Source organism: Momordica charantia (genome assembly GCF_013281855.1).
Source record: "Momordica charantia cultivar OHB3-1 chromosome 7 unlocalized genomic scaffold, Mcharantia_2.0 BLBB01000007.1, whole genome shotgun sequence".
Taxonomy (NCBI): Eukaryota; Viridiplantae; Streptophyta; class Magnoliopsida; order Cucurbitales; family Cucurbitaceae; genus Momordica; species Momordica charantia.
In genome coordinates, this window is record NW_028275165.1 from 5,520,702 (window position 1) to 5,548,285 (window position 27,584).

Consider the following 27,584-nt stretch of genomic DNA (forward strand, 5'->3'; position numbering starts at 1 on the left):
GCGCGTTTCGTGAATTTCCTATAACAAAAAAAAAAAAGGAAGTTTGAGGTTAACTACTCCACAAATCTTTGATTGTTCTCTAGAAATCTTGCATTTTGTGATTGTACTATTCTACTTCCATTGGAAGGACAATACACCCTAAAGCCTTTATACCTTCTTGTTGGGTGTGGCTTGTCCCAATTCAAGTTCCTTAACCAGTTTTTATTGTCAATTGCCTTACCTAGCCTCCAACTTGAGAAGTTTAGGCTTTAAATAAAGATAAATGCTCAAGTAATAAACAATTAATCAAATTTCAAATGCTAGAAACCTATTTAAACTAGAAACAAGTATCTTTGGAAATGTAACATCTAATTTAACCTGAAAGAAATATGCAATTATTAGAAAATCAAATCTAACCTATGCAAGCTAACAAATATGCAACTATCAAAAAATCAAACCTAAGCCTACACGATAATTAAATAACCGAAGGTAAAAGAGAAACTAATTATCATTTTGAAGAAGAGACTCTGCACATGTCTGCCAATTTGGTATGTCGTCTCTCAAGGTAGTGTACTAGTATTCCTATGATACTCATTGTTCTCCCTTGATTTTACCTACTCCTTCTATGTTGGAAATTTCATTAATTGGTGATATGTGGAGGGTATCGCCTTAAACATGTGTATATTAGGCATGCCTAATATCGCATTATAGGATAAGGCATAGTTGACGACAAGGAACTCGACCACCTTCGTGACGCTCCTTGCCCCATTGTCAAATTTCATAAGTAATTCTATACTTCCTACAAGGATGACTTGTAATTCGCCAAATCCAAATAATGTTGTTGGGCTATTTTTCAACCTTTTGTCGCCTAATTCCAAATCGTCGTAGAAGGGATAGTATGTCTACTGAGCTGGTCCCATCTACCAAGATCTGACGAACTTTCACATTGGCTATCTTTAAAGTAATAACCAATGTATCGTTATATAGGTGATGCAGATTAGTCACTTCACTTTCGGAGAATTGATCTTTGGTCTTTGACTTGCAAAAAAAGTTTGATAGATTTCATGAGTTCTTGCCCTAGCCTCCCTGCTGGATTCTCCTCCTACAGGTCCTCATAGTATTAACTTTAATTATCTCCCTGGTGGGAGACTTGTCGTCCGGGTTACTGTTCGAAGTTGCCTTAGAATCCTCCATGAATTTTTTGAGGTGCCTTACGGATTAGATATTCCACCTACTCCTTCAAATCATCGCAATCCTGTGTTGAGTGGACATGATCCCGATGGAAGAGGCAGTACCTCCTTTTAGTCCTCTTGTGAGATGACACTTTCATCTCGAACCATCTGAGTAGCTTCTTATTCCTAATTTCTATCAGAACCTCTTCGAGCGGGACCGTTGTTGGGGTATATTTCTCGAATTTTCTCAGAGGTCACATTGACTTGACTGGTCCTGCATACTATCGGCTTTTTCCCACCTTGATCCAAATTGTTTTTTCTCTGGACCTATCTCTCTTTAGACTGTACTCTACTTGACTATGCTTTCCGTCGTAATCATATTTTTAATGGAGTACTTCGCATGCAGTGATATACTTTTGAGTGCGACTAAATGCCTTTGAGAAGGTAGCTGGAGTCTTTTTTTCTCAATGCCTCAGAGAAGGTCGTTGTCGGTAAGACCCTCAACTCGTAATTTCTCCTCGTTGAAACGAGCCACATATTCTTTGAGACTTTCTATCGACTTTTGCTTTATGGTGAGAAGGTACGCCACGGGTCGACTCATATTCTGTCCTTTAACGAATTATGTGACAAACGCCCTTGCCAGTTTTTTGGAGGAGGAGATTGACTTCCTCTTCAATTGTTGAAACCATATATGGACGGAGCTAGTTAATCCAAAGGAGAACACCCTAAACCTGATGGCCTCAGTATCTTTGCCTCTTCGTGGATCTCAAACGAGCGTAGGTTGTTTCACCTCTTATTATTGTCTAAAATCCTGTTGCTCGAGTCTCTTTAGAATGAGGGATATGTTCTAGTGCATTCCCTCAACTTTCTCTTTCAAAGCAACTAATTTATTCTCTTGATGCCCTGGGATCTCAGCTGGTTGATCTATCCACTCTGGAACCTATCAACTCATTTCACCCTAAATCTGTTCTGGAACTTGTCTACTCCTTTCACCCTAAACCACCTCGGGTAAGAATAGCCCTGACTTACTTTCTTTCATCGAATGGCATTCGTCGTTAGAGTATTGTCGACTTCCTCCAGAATCCATGTCGACATCTTATTTTTTGCCTTATAGAGCTTTAGTCGTCCCCACAGACAATGTCAATTGATGATGCTGAATTTAGGCTCCTTCGGATTTTGCCAAATTCATACCAAATGAAGAAATGAGAACGAACATGGATCCTACAAAACCAATAGCACTAAACACCAATGTGGTGGCCACACAAGCTTCGATGCTTAATTCAGTATTGGATATAGCTAAGTATGGAAAGTAGGGTTCTTTGGCATACCTCTAAGGTTTTGTCTACCCTTCTATTTATAGAAGTCGAATCCTGATGCTCCTAGGAAATCATGCCTTTTGGAATTGTGCACTTTGTTGTGGTCCATCTGTCAAATCGTAGAGTTGTTGGCCTGTTTGGGATCTAACCAAGACGAGATAGGTTCGTGCTGAGCTGTGCATAATAATTGGAGAGGCTTTATCAGAGTTCTCGGCCGACGGTTGAGAACTGATTGACACCGACCTCAGGTTGGCCTTGGTCGATCTGGGCTGCTTGACCTCTACATGCCGGGTTCTGGCCTCCCTTCTTAGGTCTTCTTCAAATTCGGCCAAATTTTAGACCTCTTGTTGTTTCGTTGGATCTCATTTGACCTGCCTATAACATTTATTATTTTTTAAATCAAAATATCATAACTTTCATTATCTCTTTATAGATTGTGTTTTTTTTTCTAACCACTATTGTTATAGACTTACTTATATATATGTGTGTGGAGATAGAACTCACAAAATATAAGGAAAGATCCCACTGAGGGAGACAATCAAAGAGGGAGTCGCATCAGATAGGGATACGATCAGAGCCAAGTTGATGGAGGGAAAAGATGCGACAAATTGACGGAATCGAGCAAGGGAAAAACAGCGGGGCAACGCGGTGGGTGATATATAGAGCTGGTTGCAACTGGAGTGGCGGGTGGCAGAGGGTAAAGGAGAGGGAGGCTTGTATATTGAGTTTCTACCGATTGTGTACCTTTTTGGTTTGAGGTAGAGTGCTTTATAATTTTTATTAATTATTCATAAAAATACACCTTATTTCTTCGCATTATTTGTTCACTGTATTTGTTCCTCTCTTCACTGTATTTATTCATTTGTTCACCAAACTTATTCCTATTCACCGTTCATCTATTTGTTCCAGCTTGGGTCTTTGTAAGATATCTAGCATTTGATGTTCATACAACAGTATCTACAACTCCAATAAGGATAATGTGTCAGAAATAGCCGGGATAGTTAAATTGATAGTATTTCTATTTCTAGTTATATTTTGTATATTAATACTTATTATATATTCTTTAATGCTTTTTAGTATCATTTTCGATAATGATTTTATTTATTTAAATTTTGTCTTTTTATCTTGTATAATTTTCAATAATGATTTTTTTTGTTTAAATTTTGACCTCATTTTAATTTAATCAATATTTTTTTCCTTAGATTTGTTAGTATAATTCTTCTAAAAATTGGTTAGGAAAATATTTGAATTAAAAAATATATGTAAGATTCTAAAAATATTTGAATTATCCTGTAAAAATGGTGGGGAAAAATATAATTCTAGGAAAAATAACATATTCATTTTAAACCATTTTAGGAGAGGATAATTTCGTACCTAAAAAATTAGTAAAGATCTTTCTATTTTTACGTTAGGCATTATTCAAAAAGTTTGTCCATCTTTTGAAATTACCTATTTTCAGTGGCTATACCGGTGTTACCCCAATTTTTAATTACTTTCCTAAATAATCATAAATCAATTGCTCAACATAAAATTTCAATATTGCTCATAAAAAATAAATACTATTTAAATCGTGAGTTGAAAAATAAAAAACTAATTGTAATCTAGATTTTTATTTTTTAAAAAAAACATTATATTACTGCATTTAAATAGATCTAATATTCTTTCTATATTTTATGAAAATAATATGTTAATTGTACACAAAAAATATGCTGTAATTTTTTAAAAAAATTATGAGAAATATGATATTTTCCAAAATATATAGTATAACCAAAAAAAAAAAAATAAAAAGAGGGTAATAAATTATGTTACAAGAAAAGAATGGTGTGCTTTATGCTCCCGAGCCATAATGCATAAATTGCAAATTGCCAACTTATTTCAAATTGCCGTGATTTTCTCCACTTTCTCCAAGGGATTGGAAGTAATGATTGGAAAATTTGATACTTCTTTTATTAAAATCTTCGAAGAAAGTGATGACTTCTTCACATAATAATGGTCTTGACTTTTGTTTTGGAATGATGATCATGCGTCGTTATAATACGTTTTACTCTTTTTCTAAGATTGACTAATGCTAAAAAGCCCCCAATCATGGAGGATAATATTTTTTCCTTTTTTTTTCAATGTTGTTAAAAAACATTTTTCTTTAAATATTATAACATTCAAACTCATTCAAAAAAAAAAAATAAATAATGCTGATTTTTTTTTTTTTTTGATTAGCTGGCGTTGCATGTAGGGCCATAGAAAATATTTTCATTTTTAACAGAATTAAAAAAAAGGGAAAAAAACAAAGATACGAATCATGGGTTGTTATGTTTAAAGAAATCTAGACACTTGGGTTTTGTTCAATAACTTTTTCTGTTTTGGCTTTTTAAATTTACTTTCGAAAGATTAGGTTATTTGATAATCGATTTAGTTTCATATTTTTTAATTTTAATTTAGCTTTATTTTAATTTGATAATCAATTTGGTACTTTCAAATGTTTTAGCGTAAAAATTGATTGGTAGAGAAATAACGGTCTCACATATTCTAGTCAACGGTTGCATCCCCATTGAAGAGAAGCCATAGCTGAACTTGCCTCTCCTTGCTCCTCTCATTAAAGGTCGTCGTTGGTGGAGTGAGTTCGTGAAAGGGCATTGTCCGTGCAGATCATCAAAGGGGAATCTCGCCATGGCTCCATAGATTTCATGGTGAGGGGCACGCCGACGGAGATCATGAGAAGGGAAGGAGGTGGGTGGTGGAAAGAGGAAGATGGTGGTGATATTTTTCTCATAATAAAAATGCCAATAACCATTTGTGACGTTTTCTACTCGTCATTTTATCCCAAACTTGTAAAATTTAGGCGTCAATAATGCCTAAAATTGTTGTGTTGATGCTCCAACTGGTGGCCATTACTTTCTGAAACATCAAGGAGGGCAGCTAAACAAAATTTGTTGAAATCTTTGACTATGGGTTGTAGTTCTTTTGGGAAACTTGCAGTGAGGGTCAAACTTTCAATGTTTTCTTCCCATAAAATCCAGCCTTAGTGCACTATGTGGATTTTAACAAGAATTTTAACTCCTTCTGGAACACTTATGTCGAGGTAGTAACAATAACCCAAACTTCTCATCGAATAATGGAGCGAGAGCTACACATTTTCAAGTTAGACCACCTGCACCTTGTTCATTTCAACCACAATTCATCACTCATCCGAACTTTCCACCACGAAAGGTGCGAAATCAAGATTCATCCACTTGAATTCTTTTTTCCAAGAGAGCGTACGATCGAAACAGATGATGTAGTACAAAGCAAAGAAGCAGCACTCAGAAATTACTTTCGACATTGAACAACATAACACAATTCACCTTTCTTAGTAACACCGAAAATAAAGAAACCAAGACAAAAAAACATGCAAGGCAATGCAACTACAAAGTGGGAAAGAATTATTAGAATCTAAGAGTACTGTTGTCAATGTCAAATAGGCCATTTCAATCAATGAGAAAACTGAGGAAAGAGCAAATGGTGGAGGACGTGAACTGACCATTGTTCTAGAATTGCCACATCAACATAGTGCATACGTAACGCCTCCAAATTTTCAACAACTCACAAAGGAAACGTTATTAATTCTACTTGCTCAAACCTTTCTTCCAATAACATAAAACTACTCACCCAATGCCGGGAAATATACAAATTTATTTATTCCACTAAATCTTGTGAACTTCTCACATAAAATCAAAGAATCAACTTGCCCTTAGTGGCCAACCAACACAAAATTCTCCTATATATTCAATAACATAATCAAATCCAAACAATTTAAGTAAAACAACCGAACCTACTTATCAAGCACAAAGTAGCCTATGCAAAATCAATTGGAAAAAAAACTAAGTCTCTTCCTGTCATCAACTCAAATCAAGATATCATGTTAACAAACAATAACACAGCCTACAATCTTCTTCAATCAAATTTCCACCACGCCATCACCATGTTCATAAACTTGGTCTATCCCTGAAAACATCCGATGGAGGGAGGTGAATATATAAATATTCTGTAAGTAACCCTCATTAGCCACACACGAACGACATGTTCATGGACACAATAATCAATAAAACATGCTAATTCAATCATCATGCTTATCATAACATAAACCAAGTTACATAATGCATAAAAAGCCTTCTAAAAGACACACTCAAGTCTTCCAACTACAAAGTCTCACTAAGTCTTTAGCTTCCTCAAGCCTTTCCAACTTCTTCCAAAGTTATCTTAAACCGTTCTACAACTCTTTCAAACTCTTCGAGACTTACTCTCCAAGTCATCTCGACCCGTGACCATTTGTACCAAGGACCTCGACACTACTCTACAAAACCTTGACGTTCAACCCTTGACCATTTGTACCCAAGGCCATAAACTACTCCATCGATCCTTGACCATTTGTATCCAAGACCCTAATGACTCTACAACCTATTGACCCTTGACTATTTGCACTCAAAGCACCAACAGCTGCCAACACTTAGGCTCATCACATCAAGTTTGAACTCGAGGCCCCGACGACTTAACAACCTATTGGCCCTGGACTATTTGTACCCTAGGCACCAATAGTTGTCACCTCTTAGACTCTCGATCATTTGTACCTGAGGCTCCAATGACTTCGCAACCCATTGGTCCTTGACCATTCGTACCCAAGGGCCCAATAGATGTCAGCTCTTGGACTCATTGCATCGATCCTTGATTATTTGTACCCAAAGCCTCAACATTCATCTTACCCAATGTGACATATCAGCCATCGACCATTTGTGCCCGAGGCTTGATATTAACTCTCATTCTTTTCTTTCTTTCACTGCCTGACCCATTCTATCTTGCACTACATGTGCATCATAGCCTCCAGAACTTTCTCAAATTTCCCACAAGGATCCTGCATGCTTTAATCAAAATAAACACAACATAGTCATTCTCACAACAGCCAGCATGCTTTTCACAATTTCAACCCTAATAAACAATATCCCAACATGCATATTGTCAAACAAAATGCCCATTTGTCAACCAACAACAAGTTCTTCATAACAAGTTCACAATGATAGTTGAAGAGCCTGGTAAAAAATGCTCTGTTCTCTCTCCTCCCTCTTCCTTCCTTTCCTTTCCTTTCGGTCTCTCTTTTGCTGTTAGTTTCTGAATTAGCCTATCTCTAGCTTGATTTTAATCTCATTGTTCGTGGTTCATTCCAGATTTTCATTATGGAAATCAGTAGTTGTTGTATTGATGGCTCCTTCTTCAGTATTTGGGGTGAGAATGATATGTTCAGGGTTGAGGATGTGGCAAGGAAATCGGTGATGTCCCTGCACTCTTCTCAATTTTTATGGTTCGAAAATCACAGGTTGGAAGTTAATCAGCAATCGATTCCGGACTCCTTATTTTTTCAGCTACGCGATGATCTTGGGCAATGTCGTATACAAAAATACAGAACTAAGAACATTTGGCTTTTAGAATGGGTGGTATGGCCTTCTACGGGTGGTAGGAAGAGCGTACTTGTTCCTGTTGGATCGAAGAGAGATGGTTGGCAAGTATTTTGGAAGATGTTGAAAACTTTCTCTGTGAGGTTTACAGAAGCTCAAGCTTCAAAGATGGTAGGGAATGATCGACTCTCTACTATGCAAAATGCTAATGTAGTAGGGAAACAGCTTCACCAGGAGTTTTCGGAAAGGAAAGGTAGTTTTGTCCCTAAGTCGACTCCAAAAGATGGAAGATCTTATGCCGAAGTGGTTGCTGGAAAATGTGAGTTACAGCCTGCAAGGGCCTCCGGCATCATCCATAGGATGCTTGAGGAATCTACGGTGTCTAAAGTCGACAAACATCAAGTTTATTGGGTTCAAAAAGAAGAAGAGGTGCTGGAGTTAGATTGGAATCGCCTTATGGTGGTTTCTAAGGGGTGTGCACATGACGATTGGAATGCGATTTCCAAAGCTTTAAAAGAAAAATTCTCTCTTGACTGTGTGATAAATCCTATCATGGTTGATAAGGGTCTCTTGAGATTTTCAGGGGATAGGATGCTCAAGCCTTGTGAGCTTTCTGGAAAGTGGAGAAAGATAGGAAAATATCATATTAAATTAGAAAAGTGGAGTCCTTACCTACATAATAGAAAAGAGTTCATTCAGGGTTATGGTGGTTGGATAACAATTAAAGACCTACCTTTGTATTATTGGACTCGTTCTACTTTTGAAGCTATTGGTAGGCATTTCGGGGGATTACTGAAGATTTCTTCAAACACTCTTAACATGTTGGAGGCCTCAGATGCATTCATCAAAGTTAAATCTAATATCTGTGGTTTAATGCCAGCCACTGTGACCATTGCTGATGAGAAATATGGATCTTTTGAGATTAGGGTTTTTGTTAATCGCCCTCCATCTTCAGTAGTTTCAGTTGATTCCAATTTGGATTTTGAACCACTATCAAACCCTTTGGATGTTGATCGTTTTCGAAGAATAATGGAAGATGAACAGTTGGATCATCGAAAGCCTGACTTGGAAGTTGAAGAGTCGCAGAGGAAAGACTTATTTTTAAACTTGGAAAAAGAGGCAGTAATGGAGGCGATTGATTGTCAATTGGGCCATACAGCTGGAAAATTAAATATGGCAGGTGGAATGACAGCGCCATTTATAGAAAACGAAGAGTCTATGAAGCAAATGTCGTTTGGTATTCAAAATAAGGAGGGAGAGGAAGATATTCTTCCGGCTTTTAGGGTTACCATTAATAATGAAGAGAGATTAAAGGAAGGAGAGATGGCGTCAGATGTTCCGATTGAGGCTAACTTAAATTCTCTTGGAAATCGGAGGGAAGTTAACAATTTTGTAGAGATTTCACCCATGGAATCAGAAAAGGCAGAGGATCTTTGTGAAGAAAGAGGCAGAATTGCTATTAATGAAGAAAGAGAATTTGCAAACAAATTAAATTCGAAAGGAAATATGGAAAGAGATTTATTGGGAAAAGATTTGGGGGAGGAGAGAATGTTCTCCGTAATAAATGAAACCCTAATTTCTGTGACCCCAAAGGCTGTTGCTATTCCAGATGATTCTCCAAAATCTACGCCATTGAAAAATAAGTCAAGAAAGTTTATTCCCCCATTACCTTTCTCGTATTCGCGGAAGAAATTCAAACCAAAGCTAAAGGACGAATCTAATTTGCAGTGATTAGAAATCCCAATTATTAAGGAAACATTAATGGAGGAGGGAGAAGATCGAAAAGTCCTTGGGCAAAGAGAATTACCGGTTGCCCTTCAGCAGACTTTGTTCCCTGGTCTTGTGTTTTCCACCAAAGACACTTTCAACAAAAGTCCAAGTGTTTTTGCACTTTCTGAAGATGAAGATGAAGAAGATCTTAATGTGAGTCTTAGTAGCCCTGATCCTTCCCCTGATCGAATGAATTTTATTTCCGACTTTGATAATTCATCCGAATTTCTTTCTGATGAAGTCCTTCCTAATCTCTTTGATTTAGACAAGGATCTCTCTAACTCCAACCTTGAACAGTCAGCCCAAAGAGTGGAAGAAAAGTTTGTTACCAAGACTGCTATTCCTCCATTCTTTGAATCCGTGGGGATAGAGGTGGTCCCAATTCAGAATTCTCAATGAAGATTATGTCATGGAATGTCCGTGGCCTATGTTGTTATAAGAAACGGCTAAAAATCAAGAAACTTATCTTGAAGCATTGTCCGGACATAGTACTCATTCAAAAATCCAAGCTACAACAGATTGATATCATGGTGATCAAGTCACTGTGGAGTTCTCAAGATATTGGCTGGGCTCAGATTGTATCGGCGGGAAAATTAGGAGGCCTCATTACATTATGGGATGAAAGCAAAGTAGCTGTTCAGGAAGTCCTTGAAGGAGTTTTTTCATTAACCATAATGTGCTCTTTTTCTAATCTACAGGATATATGTATCACCAACATTTATGGCCCAACGAATTACAAAGAAAGGAAGAAATTGTGGTCTGAAATTTGTAATATTGCTGGATTCTCTATCAAACTTTGGTGTATGGGAGGGGATTTTAATGTCACGAGATGGGCTTCTGATCGGTCTTCGGGTGGAAGGCAGTCTAAGGCAATGAGGAAATTTAATAAAATCATTGAAGAGCTTGAAATCCAGGAAATTCCCTTATCCAATGGCCGGTATACATGGTCAAAGATGGGAAATAACAATACGCATTCATTGCTGGACAGATTTGTTGTTTCTTCAGATTGGGACTCCCTCTTTCATAACTCTCGTGTATATAGAGGTGAACGTATTACATCAGATCACTACCCTATTTTTCTTGATTCAGGAGAATTTGTTTAGGGGCCTTGCCCTTTCAGATTCTTTAACTCCTGGTTGAAAGATAAGGACTGTATCAATTTAATTGAATCCAAACTTTCGGAGGATAAATCCTACGGGTGGGCAGGTTATCTTATTTCTGCTAAGCTTAGAAATCTGAAGATCGCTCTGAAGCAATAGCACAAACAGAAAGAAAGGAAGGATAAGGTTGCAGAAGCAAAAATTATTGAAGAAATTTCTTTGCTTGATGAGAAAGAGGAGTCGGGATTAGAAATCGAGGAAGTGGGGAAGAGATGTTCCTTAAAACAGAATTTGCTTGATCTTTATATTCGAGAGGAACAATATCTTTTGCAAAAAAGTAAAATCAGGTGGTTGGCTGAAGGAGATGAAAATAGCAAATTCTTTCATAGATTCTTGGCAGCAAAAAGGAGAAAAGCTCTAATTTCTGAGATGCAAGATTCTACAGGGAATTCTCTTGTGAATTTGAGGGATATTGAGATGGAAATTGTGCAGTACTTTGAAATTCTTTACAGAGAGGATGGACAGCAGCAATTTTTACCAATTGGTTTCAATTGGAGACCTATTTCCGCTCAGAATAGTGTCTGGTTAGAAAGACACTTCGAGGAAGGAGAAATTTGGGATGCTTTAAAAGGCCTTGGCAAGAATAAGGCCCCAGGGCCCGATGGCTTTATAGCAGAGTTTTTCATTAAATTCTGGAAGTTCTTGAAGGCAGATTTTGCAAGATTCTTTGCTGAATTTTTTGATAATGGCAAACTGAACTCGTGTATTAAGGAGACTTTTATATGTCTTGTTCCGAAAAAAGACAAAGTGGAGAAAGTAAAAGATTTCCGTCCCATTAGCCTTTCGACGACTACTTATAAGATTTTGGCAAAAGTGCTAACAGAGAGGCTTAATAAGGTTATCTCTTCTACCATCTCTAGTAATCAAAGTGCTTTTTTAAGTGGAAGGCAGATTCTTGATCCTATTCTCATTGCAAATGAAGTGGTGAATGATTATAGAAGTAGAAAGAAGAAAGGGTGGATTTTGAAACTCGATATGGAAAAAGCTTTTGATAAAGTTGATTGGGCATTTCTTTCAGAAGTCCTCAAACAGAAAGGCTTTGGCAAAAAGTGGATTAATTGGATAAACGGTTGTATTAGAGGCAATAACTTTTCGGTTTTCATTAATGGGAGACCGAGAGGGAGAATTAAGGCTTCAAGAGGGTTGAGGCAAGGAGATCCCCTTTCTCCTTTCCTATTCTTATTGATAAGCGATGTGCTTAGTAGTTTTTTCGACAGCATTTACCAAAAAGGAGTGTTCAAAGGTTTTGTTGTGGGGAGGGATTCAATTCACATCTCCCACTTGCAATTTGCTGATGACACATTATTGTTTTGTAAAGATGATGATGAGATGCTTAAGATCCTATTTGAAGCCATTAAAGCTTTTGAGTGCTTGTCCGGCCTTAAAGTGAATTGGGAAAAATCATCTTTGAGTGGCATAAATATGGAAGACCAAAGGGTTGTGCAGGTTGCAAATTCTTTTTGTTGCAAAGCTGAACGTCTTCCTATTTTATATTTGGGCCTGCCTTTAGGAGGAAATCCCAAACTTGATTCTTTTTGGGCTCCAGTTCAAGAAAGAATTTCTAAGAAACTTGATAGTTGGAAAAAGTATCACTTATCAAAAGGTGGAAGAGCGACTTTATGTCAAATACTTGGGAGCATTCCCCTTTACTACTTATCTATTTTTCAAGTCCCAGTGAGAGTTAGTAAACAAATTGAGCAAAAAATGCGTTCCTTTTTGTGGGGCGATTCTTCGAAAGGATCCTTGAGACATTTGGTGAGATGGGATATTGCCTCCCTCCCGCGGGAAGCAGGTGGTTTAGGCATTGGTTGTATTCTTAAGCGCAACAATGCTCTTTTATCTAAATGGGGATGGAGGTTCAGCATGGAGACAGAAGCTTTATGGTGTAGGGTGGTGGCCAGCTTATATGGTTATGACCATTTTAATTGGAATGCGATACCTAAACTTCATGGTTCGAGTCGTAGTCCTTGGAATAATATCAACAAACAGTGGCTTCAGGTGGAGAAATCCTCTTTTTTCAAAGTTGGCAATGGTCGGAAAACTCTCTTCTGGCATTTTTTATGGATTGGAGTTTCTCTCTTAAAGGATAGATTTCCTTCTATTTACAGCATTTCGGCTTCTCCTCTTATTTCGGTTTCGGAAGCTTGGGATAGTGAGTCCTCTTCATGGAATATTGTAACTCGAAGGGCATTGAAAGATGTGGAGATTTTGGAGCTTTCGGAGCTTCTTTCTTGCATTTCTTCAATTACTATTTCAGAAAATGATGATGTTCGTTGTTGGAGCTTGGAAAAGTCGGGCCTCTTCTCCATTTCTTCTCTGTGCAAGTCTCAAAGAGCTGATTTGCGGGTTTCAAAAGCTCTTCTACTCTCTCTTTGGAGTTAGGGCAACCCAAAACGAGTTAATATGTTAATTTGGATTCTATTATATGACAAAGTCAATACAGCAGATATTTTGCAGAGAAAGTCTCCTAAGATGGCTTTACAGCCATCCATTTGCTTTTTTTATGTGCAGAAAATGAAGAAAGTTTAAATCATGTCTTCTCTTTCTGCCCATATGCTGCTGTTTGTTGGAATCTTTTTCTATGGATGTTCCAATTAGTATGGGTGTGGGATCGTGTGGCTGCTAATAATATTTTTCACATTCTACATGGTGTTGGATTGGCACCTAAAGCTAATCTACTTTGGATTAATGGATTTAAGGCTATCATCTCAGAATTATGGTTTGAGAGAAATAAAAGGACTTTTGAAGATTCTTGTCGCCCGCCATTGGAATGCTTCAACATTGCCAAATTCAAAGCTTCTCAATGGTGTGCTCTTTCCGATTTGTTCTCTTCGTATTCCCCTAGTATGATTTGTATGAATTGGGAGGCCTTTATTTCTCCTTTGTAGTCTTGTCTTATGTTTTATTTTCTATTTCTTGCTTTCTCTATCACTCCTTCGGGAGTTTGTATCTTTGAACAATTTTGTTCCGTTTCATATATCAATGAAAAGTTCGTATCTTGTTCAAAAAAAAAAAACAAGTTCACAATGATAGTTCCAACAAGAAGCCCAGCAGCAAGTTCATGTTCAAAACACCCAAACATGCTTAGACATCCGTAATCAAGCTACAATCCATGTTTCTTCAGAAGCAACAATTCACCATTTATATCATACATAGATAAAGAAGAAGAGTACCATATATCTATGAGAGTTCAATTAGGATTACTTTGAGAATAGTATTAGTATTTTAGTCAAGGACATTATGGTAATTAGATTGGGGTGAGTTTGTTATAAATAGGGGCAGTAGGGAGAGGAGTTATTGCTATTCATAATGGAAAGGACCATTTGCCTATTTATATAACGGATCGCATGGTAGGTCATAAATTGGGAGAATTTGCGCCCCACTCGAAATTTTCGGGGGCATGTGAAAAATAATAATAGATCTCGTCGTTAATCCCCGTGGTGTGTACCTTTTTTTTTAATCTTTAACTGAAGGTAAGGCTTCACTAGTGATATCCCTAGTATGAGAAGGATATCTTGGAGAATAGTTTAAAGTGAAGAACTTGAGAGAGTTCTTGGGAGAGAGATAGCCCTCTCGAAAGGCTATCTATATTGTAATTTCTCTTTGATATTGTAATATAGTTATCTAGTTACGTTCTTGTATTTGGGATCCTAACAATATCCCAAACAAAATACAGTAACATATCAAGTTTATACCACATACAAACACACATCCTGAAGCTACTTATAACACGCTTAATGCAGTTAGCACTTGAACCAAGTCGTCTCCGAGAGAACAAAAGAAAAATCAGAATATTAATAGTCAATCCCGCAACTATAATCAAAGCAACAAGGGTATTATGAAGGGTCATTACCTACTGACCCTCACAGAAAGGTTTGGTTCGACACCACAGATCTGAGGCCAATAGGGAGTGAGTATTAAAGATCTGACTTTGATTGTACTAGCTTTGACCGGGTGTGGGTCAATACTGAAAGTCACCGGAATGCTGTTGTTCGTTGAATGCCAAATGAAACTCGACTGCTACTCGCAGATCTAGGTGTGGGGATTGCAAACTAGGCCTGGTGACCGTGGGTGCTACAGATCTTGTTCACCCGCAGAGGGAGTCGCGTCATCGTTCATGTCGAGAAGGGGTGTTGCTGCTAGTTCGTGGTGGCTGCGGGTGTGAGTCTGTTGCCATTGCAAGGAGTCGTCGAAGCTATGCCACCACCAGAGAAGAAAGGTGCTACAAATCTAGCGGTCTTGGGTTTGCTGGGTTTGCATTGTCGCATTCGTGGGGTGTTGCATCGTGAGTTGATGTCATTGCAACTTGCAGGTGCCGTGTGTGGAGGGTCATTGCTGGTTTTTGCTGCTCGCCGGAGAAGAAAGGTACAAGGAAGCAGGTAGTGGCTACTGGGTTTTCATGAAAAAGGTTGAAAAAGAGAGGAGCCGGGGGTTTCTCCATGATGGCACATGGGCTTTATGACTTCATAAATGTGAAGGGGTTTAAAAATCTAGTTGAAGGGCCCAAAATTAACCAAAATCCCAATTAACGCTCTTACGCAAGTAGTAGTAGAAGTCACCACAAAAATTCCAAAAACTAAGATTAATCTAACCTGGAAAACATGGGGCATAGGGTGTTACAGATTCTCCACCTTTAAAAACTTCCATCCTCGAAAGTTCGCTGGTCCACCAACTCTTGATGCTTGACCATGAACCCATCCTCACTTTGCAAAGTTGTCTTCTCTTGTTAAATACCTCCTCAAAACACTTAGTACTAAAGTGATCTCCAAGTCCTTAGGCCTTTGGTTACTCTAGCTAAAGTCTCCACTAGTCTTCCTCTGGGCAAAGGGTCTCCACCTAGCTGAGTGGCCAATCTCCAAACTATTTGATAGGTGGTCGTCATGTCTCAGTTGATGGAAGAGAACGTGCGTATCTATTGGTGGGCCTGCACAGCAATAGAGAGGATTCCCACTTTAACTATTTATCTGATAGTTAACACTGAGTCTGATGATGTGGAGACCAACAACGAATAACCTAACGGTTCTAACCCTAGGCTTGCTTGCAAACAAAAGCAAAGGAATCAAAGGAATGACTCAACCTCGAGTCATAATATGTAGCATGAATATTAAGAAAGATGGTTCCTCTAATGGCAAATTCAAGGAATACAGCAGAGTCGCAATTAGAAGGAACAAAACTTAGTGTAAGAGTACCAGTAGCGACAACATCTGCATCTCCTACTTCTACATGAGTTAGTGGAAAGGACGTGCCTTCTGAACAATTTCTTGCACTGCTGCCTCCATAGGTGTCTCCTAAGTCGCGGTCCGGGTGTTTGAGCCAGTCATCGAACATTCTTTGGCATTGTGGCCCTCCTTTCTGTACTTGAAGCAAACCCTATTTCTTGTCCAGCAAAGCTCATCGTGACATCTATGATAAGGGGAGGACAATGGGAGAATATCTTGCCCCTATGCCTGCTACTAAATGGCCCTAGGTGATTGGTCAAAGAATGACGAAGAAAACTTCCTCTTAACTTTAGAGGATGAGACGACCTCCTGTTGAGGTTGTGCCTTCTTGGAGACATTCTTATCCATGATCAAGGCACCCTTGAGTGCTGCAGCATAAGGAGCTTTTGAGAGCGACAGACTTTTGATTTCTTCGCGAAGCCCTTTGATAGACTTCCACAAACCTGCTTTCATATTGGACTACCATCAAAGTTCCCTGGGTGAGGTGGAGGAACTCCGTCTCGCTTCATAGTTTTCGGGAAGTAGTGGTCATACAGTAGGTCTTTAATCTTGTCCAGGTGATAGTTACATTGACGTAGTCCTCCGAGGTCACTACTGTATCCCAGCAATTACACGCTTCACCTCTCAACATGAATAACACCCCTTTGACCTTGAATTGTGTGAGTCCTGTGAGAGTCCTGGTAAGTGGTAAGGGTAGTTTGAGAATATTATTAGTATATTAGTGGGAGGGCATTATGGTAATTAGATAGGGGTGAATTGTTATAAATAGGAGTAGTAGGGAAAGAAGAAGGGATCTTGGAGAATAGTTTTGTGAAAGGAACTTGAGAGAGTTCTTGGGAAAGAGATAGCCCTCTCGAAAGACTATTGGTATTGTAGTTTTCTCTTTGGATATTGCAATATAGTTATCTTGTTAGCTTCTTGTATTTGGGATCCTAACAAATTGGTATCAGAGCATCGATTCTGGCCATGGGTGTTGTATCAAAGTTAATGTTGCTGAAGATACAAAGATGGGAAGTAGAAAAGGACAAGCATTCGACAGAAATGCAACAACTACTAAAGGAAATGCAAGATGCGCTAGCGAGGTGTGTTACAAGACCGGCTGAAAGGGAAAAAGAGACATCAAGTACGGAAGAACCAACTGTGAAGAAACCTGTCCTGAAGTTATTGGGTCGTTGGAAGCAAGGGTGAAGGGTGGCTGGAAGGCGACGTTCATACCCAAGAACGTGGACTGGAGTGCGATGGAAAATCAACCAAGGTTTGAAAGTGTTTCTAGATCCCTTGAGAACATACGAGAAGAATAGCCATCGACGAAAGATGAGGAGGTTGCAGCAACAAATCCCGACTACGTTGAAGACACCAAAGCAAGGTAACAAACATAAGTTTGAGAAGTTTAAAAAGGATGAAGGAGAAGTCGACTACCAAGGAAGGAGCATCAAGAGTACGGTAGGGTGGTGGGTGAAGAAGCACAGGACAGAAGTGGAATGATGGGAGTAGGTGGCGATGGAGAGCCCGACAGGCGAAGGAAAGGGGGAGGAGAAAACAAAGGAATCAACCCCAACATTGGAAGTGCGTAAGGAGGAATGAAAAAGTAATCAAATGGCCGAGAAGAAACGACAAAGTTTGGGTGGGATCGGATTTGAACGGGGGTTTTCGAGTGAAGAAGCGGCGGAACGAGAAGCTTGAGAACGATGGCGCCCAGCGATGGAAGGGTGGACTACATGAGGGAAGAGACGAGGTTCCGACGAGCGTAGGACTAGAGTTGCACGGTGGCCAATGGATGAAAAAGCACCAGAAAAAATATTGGCACAACAGAGGCGGATGGCGGCAGAAAGGTACGACATGTGGAAGAAAACTTATAAGGCAAGGGCTAGGGTTAAAGGAGCCTCCTGGAAGAAATAAAATTATTGGGCTTGGGTGGAGGCTAAGTCAAATTAAAAGGGCCCAATTTGGTTAAAGTAAAGGAGACCCTGTTATGTTTTTTATAATGGGGAGGAGCCAATTATTATTATTGATGGGTGGGCCAGAAACTATTGTAAAACAGCAGAACATAGATGGGCTAGGACAAGGTAAGAGAAGAGAGGCCCGTCTTAAAGAACATCCTAGGGCTGCGAGTTTCAATTTTTTACCTATGGCCACACAGGCGTGCACATCAAGGTACAATCCAATTGAAGCTTTTTAATTTTCTATACATTTGCACTTTGAGGGGGATGGAGAAATTTTGGAAGCCAGCTCATCCAAATGGACCAAAATTTGAGGAAGCCTAGGGTGAAAGTTTAGAGGCATATCTGCAAGCTCATTTTAGGAGCTTGTCAATAATAAACAAAAACTCATTCTATTCAAACTCAATAACTTGCGGTACCATCTATGGAATTGTGATTGTCACGCTAAACAAAACAAACTCTAGCAATAGGAAGCGAGCAAATCCAAAAATCCATCAAGGAGAGGGAAGTGGCCAGGTTGGGTTCAAAAACACAGTGCAGGTTCCGGTTCGCAAGGCTTATGCTGTTTTGTTCACAAAGTTGGGCAAAAATTGCAGTTTTCTCGTATCTAAAAGTATGGTCAAGGGAGGTGGAAGGGCAATTGACAGGCTGACTTGGGAACAACAAAACCAAATTTCCGACCATTCAAGTTGATCCCTTTTGCTTCAACTTTCAGGCAGTGGTTCCTTGTTATTGCACTGCTGTTGAAGATTATATTTTGGGATCTGCACCTTTTGTTAATATAGGTGGGAGGGCGAGTATGAGACTTTTGTTTAATTTTTGTATTCACACCTTGAGGACAAGGTGTCTTTGAAGGGTGGGGTAATGTGAGAGTCCTGGTAAGGGTAGTTTGAGAATATTATTAGTATATTAGTGGGAGGGTATTATAGTAATTAGATATGGGTGGGTTGTTATAAATAGGTGTAGTAGGGAAAGAAGAAGGGATCTTGGAGAATAGTTTTGTGTAAGGAATTTGAGAGAGTTCTTGGGAGAGAGATAGCCCTCTCGAAAGGCTATTGGCATTGTAGTTTTCTCTTTGGATATTGCAATATAGTTATCTTGTTAGCTTCTTGTATTTGGGATCCTAACAAATTGATTGTTGCAACTCAAGTACACAAACGAGGCTTCTAATTCTCTAATCCACTACTCAACTACTATAGCCTTCTCCCTTCCTCCATCAAAGATAGAGGCCTTATAATGGTTGAAATCCTTGATGAACTAGGTTCATCATGGAAGCATGTTCTCGATGAGGTTGCTAGGCTTGAGCGCTACCTGCTTGGTTCGTATTGTTAATTAACGTCTGTAGTGCTTCTACAAGCAATGCCATTTATGGGGCCACTTCAGCGCAGCTATTGGGGGAGAAGGTCGTCTAATTCTACCTGAGAAGCCGCCAGAGAAATATGGGGGTCTACTTTTACCTGAGGAGCTGCCAAAGGGATAAGGGGGTCTACCCCTGGTGCTACATTCCCAACACCATTCCCATTTTTTAGAACTGGATCTTTATTAGCACGAATTCTTGATTGATCACGAGGAGGCATCGTCTGGAAGGAAAATAATACTAGGGTTACTAATAAGGTTGCTGACCTCTTTAGGCCGAACAGTAGTCCTAATCGGAGGCAACAATTTAAAACATCTAAGATGAAACATGCACGAAGTTAAAGTACAAAGCTATTTAGTCAACTAATGAAGCATCGTATTCCTAACTATTCAAACAAGGCAATCATACAATTCAAACGTAAGCACATAATAGTTCAATGAATCAACCATCAGCAAGATCACAAGTGTGCGTACCTGGTACCTGGTGATGGTGAAGAGATTGAGAAGTACCATTAACACTAAGAATTTATCGAGCTACTATTGGGACCATGGGTACAAATGTTAACGGCCAATGGGTTGCGAATACATCAAGACCTCGGGTAAAAATGGTCAAGGGTCAATGCGATGAGCCTAAGAGGTGGCAACCATTAAGGCCTAGGATATAAATAGTTAAGGACTAATAGATTGCAAAGTCATCGAGGCCTCAGGTACAAATGGTTGAGGGTCGATGTGATGAGTCTAAGAGATGGCAACTATTGGAGCATTAGATACAAGTGGTCGAGAGGTCAATAGGTTACGAAGTCATCGGGGCCTCGAGTACAAATGTTCGAGAGACGTTGTGATGAGCCTAAGTGGTGGCAGCAATTGGAGCCTTGGGTGTAAATAGTCAACGACCAATAGTTTCGAAGTCATCGGGGCCTTGGGTATAAATGGTCAAAGGTCAAACATCAAGTTTCTTTAGAATAGTGTCGAGGTCCTGCGTAAAAATGGTTATGGATTGATACGACTTGAAGAGTTTGAAAGAGTTGGAGAATGGTTTAAGAGAACTTCGAAGAAATTGGAAAGGCTTGAGGAAGCTAAAGACTTAGTGAGACTTTGTAGTTGGAAACCTGGAGTATGAGTCTTTTAGAATGCAAGTTTATGCGTTATGTAATTGATAGAGTCCAGAGCTCTATTATTTATATAATAGAAGGGAATTACAGGTTGAGGGAGATTTCGAGAGCTCCCTATCCTCTCCTATACCACTCACAAGCAATAGCCAAAAAAGATACCCCACCCTTCTAAACAGAAGATTATATAACCAACCCCACTATTCCTTACTCAATGTCAAAAATGTCCTCTAACTAAGTCAGGCCCACAATCACATTCCCTTTCCCTCTATTACCCTTCTTCCTCGCATATGTCCTAACGATTGGGGGTCTATCAGTAATCTGGTTTGTGTTCTTATACGCATGATGATTGAATTAGCATGTTGTATCAGTTATTGTGTGGATGAGCATGTTTTTGTGTGTGGCAGAGTATTCATATACTCACCCCCCCTCCGTTGGGTTTTTTGTCACGTGAAGACCAGGTTTATGAACATGGTAATGACATGGAGGAGATTTGATTGAAGATGACCATAGGCTGCATCATTCTTTGTTAGTAGGATAGGTTGACTTGAGTTGATGACAGGAAGAGACTTTGGTTGACTTTTCTATTGTTTTTGCTCAGGTTCCTTTGTGCTTGATAAGTAGGTTTGGTTGTTTTATTAAAAAGTACACAAGGGGTATCATAGCCCAGGGGCCCCATTTCTTAGTATTTCACTCATAAAAATCTCATGTATGTAAATATATATATATATATATATATATATATATATGTAGTAAAAAATTTATTTGTTGTGGAGTAGAATATCAACCCGACCCTTTTTTAGTATAAAAGTTCAAAAGCAATACCTTGAGATATAAGGTAACTATTGGCCAAGTAACACTACCACCTCCACTTCGTATTGACAATATCACCAAGAAGGGGGGCTTAACACGAAGTGGGCGGTGTTATACCCAATAGCTTACTAAAAGACACAAACGAGCACATAAAAAAAAAAAAGAGAAAGTAGACAAAGAGAAGAAAGGAAAAGCCAAATTTGATCGAGGGAATTTGGTAAAGGAATCAGATCTTAATCGACCCGTGTCTAAGGAAGAGACTCAAAAGTTTCTGATGTTGATTAAAAAGAGCGAATACAAAGTAATCAAGCAACAAACACCTGCAAAGATTTCAATATTATCTTTAATGAAATCCTCTACAGAACATAGAAATACATTACTAGAGGTCTTGAAGCAAGCTTTCGTATCACGGGATATTACAATGAATAACATGAACAATATTATTGGGAATATAATTGCCTCCAACTCCATTACTTTCATGGATGATGAGATATCACAAGAGGACACAAGTCACACTAAGGTCCGTTCATATTTCAATTAATTAAATACAAGAACTTTTTAGTGGCAAAAGTCCTTGTCGACTACGGATCTTCCCTACATAATGCCTAAACATAATGCCTAAATCAACGCTAGAGAAGTTACCTATCGATATATCCCATGAGACCCAGTACTATGATAGTAAACACCTTCAATGGGGCATGCAACGCAGTTGTTGGTGACATCAAGATCCCAATCCCAAATACGCTCTTGAACCTTTGATAGCACTTTTCAAGTTATGGATATTACATCAGCTTATAGTTTCTTGTTAGGACGAACTTGGATACACTTGGCAAGAGTAGCCCCATCAACTTTACATGGCTGGCAAGATAAAGGTAAAAATTGAGTTCCAAAAGGAGAAAATTAAATTTATGGTTGGTCGAAAATTAGGGATTATATCCGATCAAAAAGACATCCTAATCTCAAGACTTACTTCAATGTCATATGTTGAAGCGAAGAATTTTTTACAGTCATTTGAAATTGCAAATGCTACAACTTTACATAGAAATTCAAAAGACCAAAACCACTATTTTTTAAGGCCTCCTTAAAAATGGACGGTAAGAACTTATGACTTGTTTGAATATGTCTAATGATACAAAGAGAGTGAGGTTGTGGTTCAAGCTGAACAGAGTACAAAAACGTGAAAAGGAAAAAATTTTGGCACGATTTGAGAGTTGCGAACCTGAGTACCAAAAGAAGACCATTCCACATCTTTACCACTCTTTCAAAAGTGCAGGCAAAGTTCACCCAAAATGCCACGAGAACTATGCAATTGGTGTCGTAATAGAAGCAGAGGAACCTGGTCATTTGGTTTACCCATGCCTAGAGGGCCTCAAACTCAGCAATTGGAGTGTTATCAAGCTACCATCATTCATTAATAAGATGTCAAAGTAATTGTCCAATTTTTTGCTTTGACTGTTTTCGATAATTTGAGTTCTCATCGTCAAATTTTCATTAGGTTCTATTCTATCCTATTTTCGTTCAATTCAATTTCCATTATTCTTCATCATAATAAAGATTAGTTTCATTCACTTTGCTTCTTTTTCCACATTTGTTACATTCTCTAAGCCAATATATTTACTTGATTTTCTTGTCTTTTTCCCTCGTTATGTCTTAAGTAGTAATACTAAGATTGAATATGATAATGGTTCGATATACGAACTTGATATACCTGTAGACAACATTGTACTCCACCATTCCAAATGAAGTCTCTTGCCAACTTTTCCAACAAGTTAATGACCTCCGAGCACATATTGTGCCGACATTACTATCAAATTTCGATATGAATTTATCAACCATTGGATCCCAAAAGGTGCTCACATGGTGGTTTCGCTCAAAAGAAAAGCATGAGTAAAAAGAGAGGTAACTTCTCACCATGCAGCTAAACAACCTAGCCATAGTCGTCACCCTTTGATCATTAATATTAATAGCAATGAAGGAAATTTTCACAAGATTCAAAGATAAACCTAAACCTTGGAGGAGAATGCACAGGGTGGACCACTATGCTGACAAGTTGTCTTCTATATCAGCGCAAAAGAGGAGCGTATCATCCGTGTATTGGAAATAGGTAATTTCCATGGGGGAATCTGAACCTAAAAACCCTTCAGCACCTATCTTTCACAGCAATAATGAATGGTGTGACTAAAGTCCCCAATAATCATGAAAAGAAATGGAGAAATGGGGTCTTCTTGTCTAAGATCCCTGTTGGCTACAATTTATTCCCACGTCTACCATTGATAAGCAAAGAAAAGTTGCTCATGGAAAGGCAACCCAAAATCCCACCTTCTCCATTTTTTGCCAAGGCCTTTAAGCTGACGGACAAAGTCAAGATAATCAATCAACTTTATCATAAGCTTTCTCGAGGTAAAGCGTAGAAACCTTTTTTTCTTTTTTGATCTCCACTCTTCTACTACCTCTTGCACCACCAAAATAGCATCCAGATCTAACGCCCCTCCACATAAGTGGCCTGACTGACATCGATGATAGAGAGAAAAACCTTCTTCAATCTCTCTACTAGCATCCAAATCTAATGTCACTCCACAAAAACAGCCTAACTGTTATTAGAGGGATAAACCTTATTCAATCTCTCTGCCAAGAAATTCGCTATGATTTTATTGTAAAAGCAACTTCTCATTTGGACAAAAGTAAAGCACAGTGAGGTGTTCACCTCACTGACAGTTGCCCGTCAATGCCCTCCTTTATATTGATGCATAGTCTCTAAGTTTTTAACCTCAAATTAAATCCAACAAGTAAAAACAAGGATTGGTAGAAAATAACTGAGGTCTTACGAAACTTCAAGTTTCCATAACCAAAGAAAGGGGAGGGAAAGCCCAAAGGCGTGAACCAAAGACCCTAAATAGGTTAGAATCTATCTTTTAGACCATTAGAATATATATATATGTATGTATATATATATATATATATTTTATAAGAAACTAGACTTTCATTATCAAAGAGTAGATACAAAAAAGGGGAGATGAGATATCCCCAAAGGCCAAGGGATTACAAAAAGGCTTCCCAATTGGCAAAGATTTGAGTAAAACCATAATTACAAAAGGGATTGTTAATAGACGCCCAGGAGGAAGCTGAAATTCTAACATTCTCCCAAAACATTTCCTTGTTTGTTTCTTGACCTAAGAAGCATCTTTTGTTACGTTTAAACCACAGTCTCCACACTAACCCGACTATCCCAAAGGTCCAAATAAGACTGGCCTGCCCCTTAGAAGTCGTTCCTTGAAATAATTGTGAAAGAGCTTCGGCTGCACTGCTGGGGAAGCACCAACTCACGTTGAAAATCCTGAAAAGGTCCCCAGCATGCTAAGGCGAAAGGACAATCAAAGAGAAGGTGCCATTGGTTTTCTTCATTATTTTTGCACATCACACACCAGCTAAGGGAGAGACAGACAATGGGCATCGCCTTTTGAAGCCTGCAGCAAGTTTTAATCCTTTCGTGCATCATCAACCACAAGCAAATCTTGACTTTTTTGGGAACCTCAAGCTGCCAAATAAAGCTCCCTTTGAACCCTCCTGTCATAGAGCGCTGCTGTAAAAGACCGGTCATGAGGGATTTAACTGAGAAAAAACCATTGTTCTCGAGCATCCACACACTCTTCTATCAAAGGTTGTGGAAGGAGCCACACTTGCAAGGAGGTTAGATAAGCTTGCCCATTCTTCAACTTCCGGATCAGACAGGTTCCTCCTAAACAAGAGATCCCATCTTCTATACTCTTCTTTCCAACATTGAGCTATTGGAAGGACCTTTGAGGCTGCCACTCTAAACAGCCTTGGAAAGGCTCTGGCTAACGGTTCATCTAACAACCAAGGGTCGTTCCAGAACATGGTTTTATCTCCTTTTCCCACCTTCGTCTTATACCACGCTTCTGCTTCCTTGCACGGAGGAAGAATGCTCACCCAAGGCCCCTTGGATTTAACCACACCTTTCAACGCTGGCCACCATTCTTTATCAGTGAGATTGTATTTACTTGCAATTACCCATCTTCACAAAGCCTTGCTTTCTGTCATGAATCTCTACCCCCACTTGGCAAGGAGGGCACAGTCTTGCTGTCCAAGTTGCCTACACCCAAACCTCCTTTCGACTCAAGGTCAGAAGCTATCTCTCATCAGGTAGGATTGGGGCCACCTCCCTCTTAAGAAGAAATTTATAATCAAATGCTAGAGGTGCTTTGAAACTTGCCTCGGGCATGTGAACAAGGAGAACAAAGAATTCCACTTGGCTAGCTTCCTCTCCACCTTCTCTTCAATGGGTTGCCAGAAGGATTTTTTGCTGGGTTTCCCACCCAAAGGCATGCCTAAATAGGACAAAGGCCAAGAACTAGCCTCGCACGCCCAGCTACTAGCTAAGGCATCTAAGCTCTCTTCTGAAATATTGATCCCAGCCACCTGAGTCTTCCTCATATTAATTCTGTAATAATATTATACATAGCACAGCTACAATATTAACTTACTGTCTTCATATTCACCTACGGATATAACAGTTGGCTTAGAAACATAATTTGTTAACTTAAGAAAAATAAGACAGTTTCAAATTTTTCTACATATTACATCTTTCACATAATGTTTGCAGCATTTAAAAACTTTTACTCCCACTTTAGTCTTGAGTGATCATGTAACTTATATTGCTACCATGAGTTCACCCAAAAATCTCAAGGACAAACTAATTTTTGAATTCAAGAAGTGGTAAATCAAACGATAATTGACTGAAAATGTGCATCAAATCAACTGAATCAAACATTCAAGATAAGGAAAACAAATTATGTACCTTTACAAGGTAGCTTTTACTCCTCCCTTGACCATTGTCCACTCTTCCCACCGGTTTTACTTTCGAGTCGCACATTTGTGATCTGTATATCTTTCGAAGCTGCTTTGCACATGTCATAGACGGTAAGGCCAGCAATGGTCACTGCTGTCATTGCTTCCATTTCAACTCCTGTTTTCCCAGTTGATGCAGCTTCTCCTTCTATATCCACACTGTAATTTTCAGGATTCATATGAAGGTCGACTCTAACATGTGTCAGAATTATGTTATGACAAAGTGGAATTAGAGTGCTTGTGTGTTTTGCTCCGCATATTCCAGCAATTTTAGCGACACTGAGGACATCTCCCTTGGCCATCTGATTAGCTAAGACCAAATCGAACACCTTCTTGCCAAGAATTACCTTGCAACTAGCAATTGCAATTCTTTCGGTGCTTTCTTTCGGCGAAACATCCACCATTTGAGCTTCCCCAGCTCCGCCAACGTGGGTCAAAAACAGGGCACTTTCATCCGCTTGAGAGATTTTCTTGGACTTTTCAGCTGTAAAATTGTTACTTGAAGAACCTGAAATCCCACTAGGAGGAGGCTCTCCAAATACTGATTCCATCTCCTAAACAAATATTATGCAGTTGGATGAGAAAAGATACACAGACTACGGCTTTAAAAACAAACTACACAGCCAAAATAAGTATTTGCATAGGTAGAAGAAATGGCAATTCATAGCATACAGTTTAAAATTTTTCGTTTTATCGCTTCATCAGTGATATAACAGTATATCAAAGCTAATATTTGTACAGGGTTTTAATGCAACAACAGACTACCTCATACTGCAAAAGTATGTAAGAGACCACAAGTTGAAGTCTCCTTTTTCCGTTCAAGTCCAGATCACCTACCACGAAGAAGGGGAGCAAACCAAAAGCAATGGGCAGAAAAATGTTATCCAGCAAATACTATATCATGAGTAAGTTTGCTATAGCTTTTGAGTAATATTTTCAATCGAGTAAAGTATGATAAGGTGGAAAAAAAAAAAAAGGCATCTATGTATTTATTCTACCCACAATAGCAGCGGCCATAGAATGTCCAGATACAGAGTATATCTGTTTTCTAATAAATGATAGGAGAAATCCCTAATGAAATTTCCCTTTTTCCATATTTTGTACAGCAGTTCATACTTGTCCCGCGTCTCAGACAAAGTTTGTTTACATGATAAAATAAAATTCGAGTTCTGAACAAATGCTATTAATTGAAATCGAAAATACCTTGTTGAATTCAGCAATGGAATTTGCTAAATCATGGTTGCTGTTGCTGCTAAACAGCCTTCTTGATGAAGGAAGTACAGCTCCCAATCGACGAAGAAACATTCAATCGGGAAAAAGAATTTTCAAACTGCTGCCATTGAATCAATATTTTGTAAGATTCGAAGAACGACGAACTTTACTGTGAATGCGAAGAGCCAGATGAATATGACAATGGGTGGGTAGGGAATTTATTTTCTGTTTTGAAAATCAAAATTTAATTTT

General features: G+C 38.8%; 1 protein-coding gene across 9 annotated transcripts; it reads right to left on the reverse strand.

The window, feature by feature from the left end:
* CNX3 (cofactor of nitrate reductase and xanthine dehydrogenase 3) lies at positions 1 to 27,584 on the reverse strand. 9 transcript variants are annotated; one of them, XR_015792164.1, is made up of 5 exons: positions 27,324 to 27,584; positions 26,071 to 26,674; positions 16,007 to 22,112; positions 15,410 to 15,741; positions 5,871 to 6,445 (listed from the first exon to the last, which is right to left on the reverse strand). XR_015792164.1 is itself a non-coding variant. In XM_022302099.2 (4 exons), exon 3 carries the CDS (start codon positions 26,669 to 26,671, stop codon positions 26,087 to 26,089), a length of 585 nt encoding a protein of 194 aa, XP_022157791.1. In that variant the 5' UTR covers positions 26,672 to 26,674; positions 26,886 to 26,953; positions 27,324 to 27,577; the 3' UTR covers positions 5,871 to 6,445; positions 26,071 to 26,086. The 9 variants fall into 9 exon arrangements, 7 of the variants coding, with proteins under 7 accessions (XP_087982506.1, XP_087982505.1, XP_022157791.1 ...); XR_015792163.1 differs by having other exon boundaries at positions 15,410 to 22,112; XM_022302099.2 differs by lacking the exons at positions 15,410 to 15,741; positions 16,007 to 22,112 and adding an exon at positions 26,886 to 26,953 and having other exon boundaries at positions 27,324 to 27,577.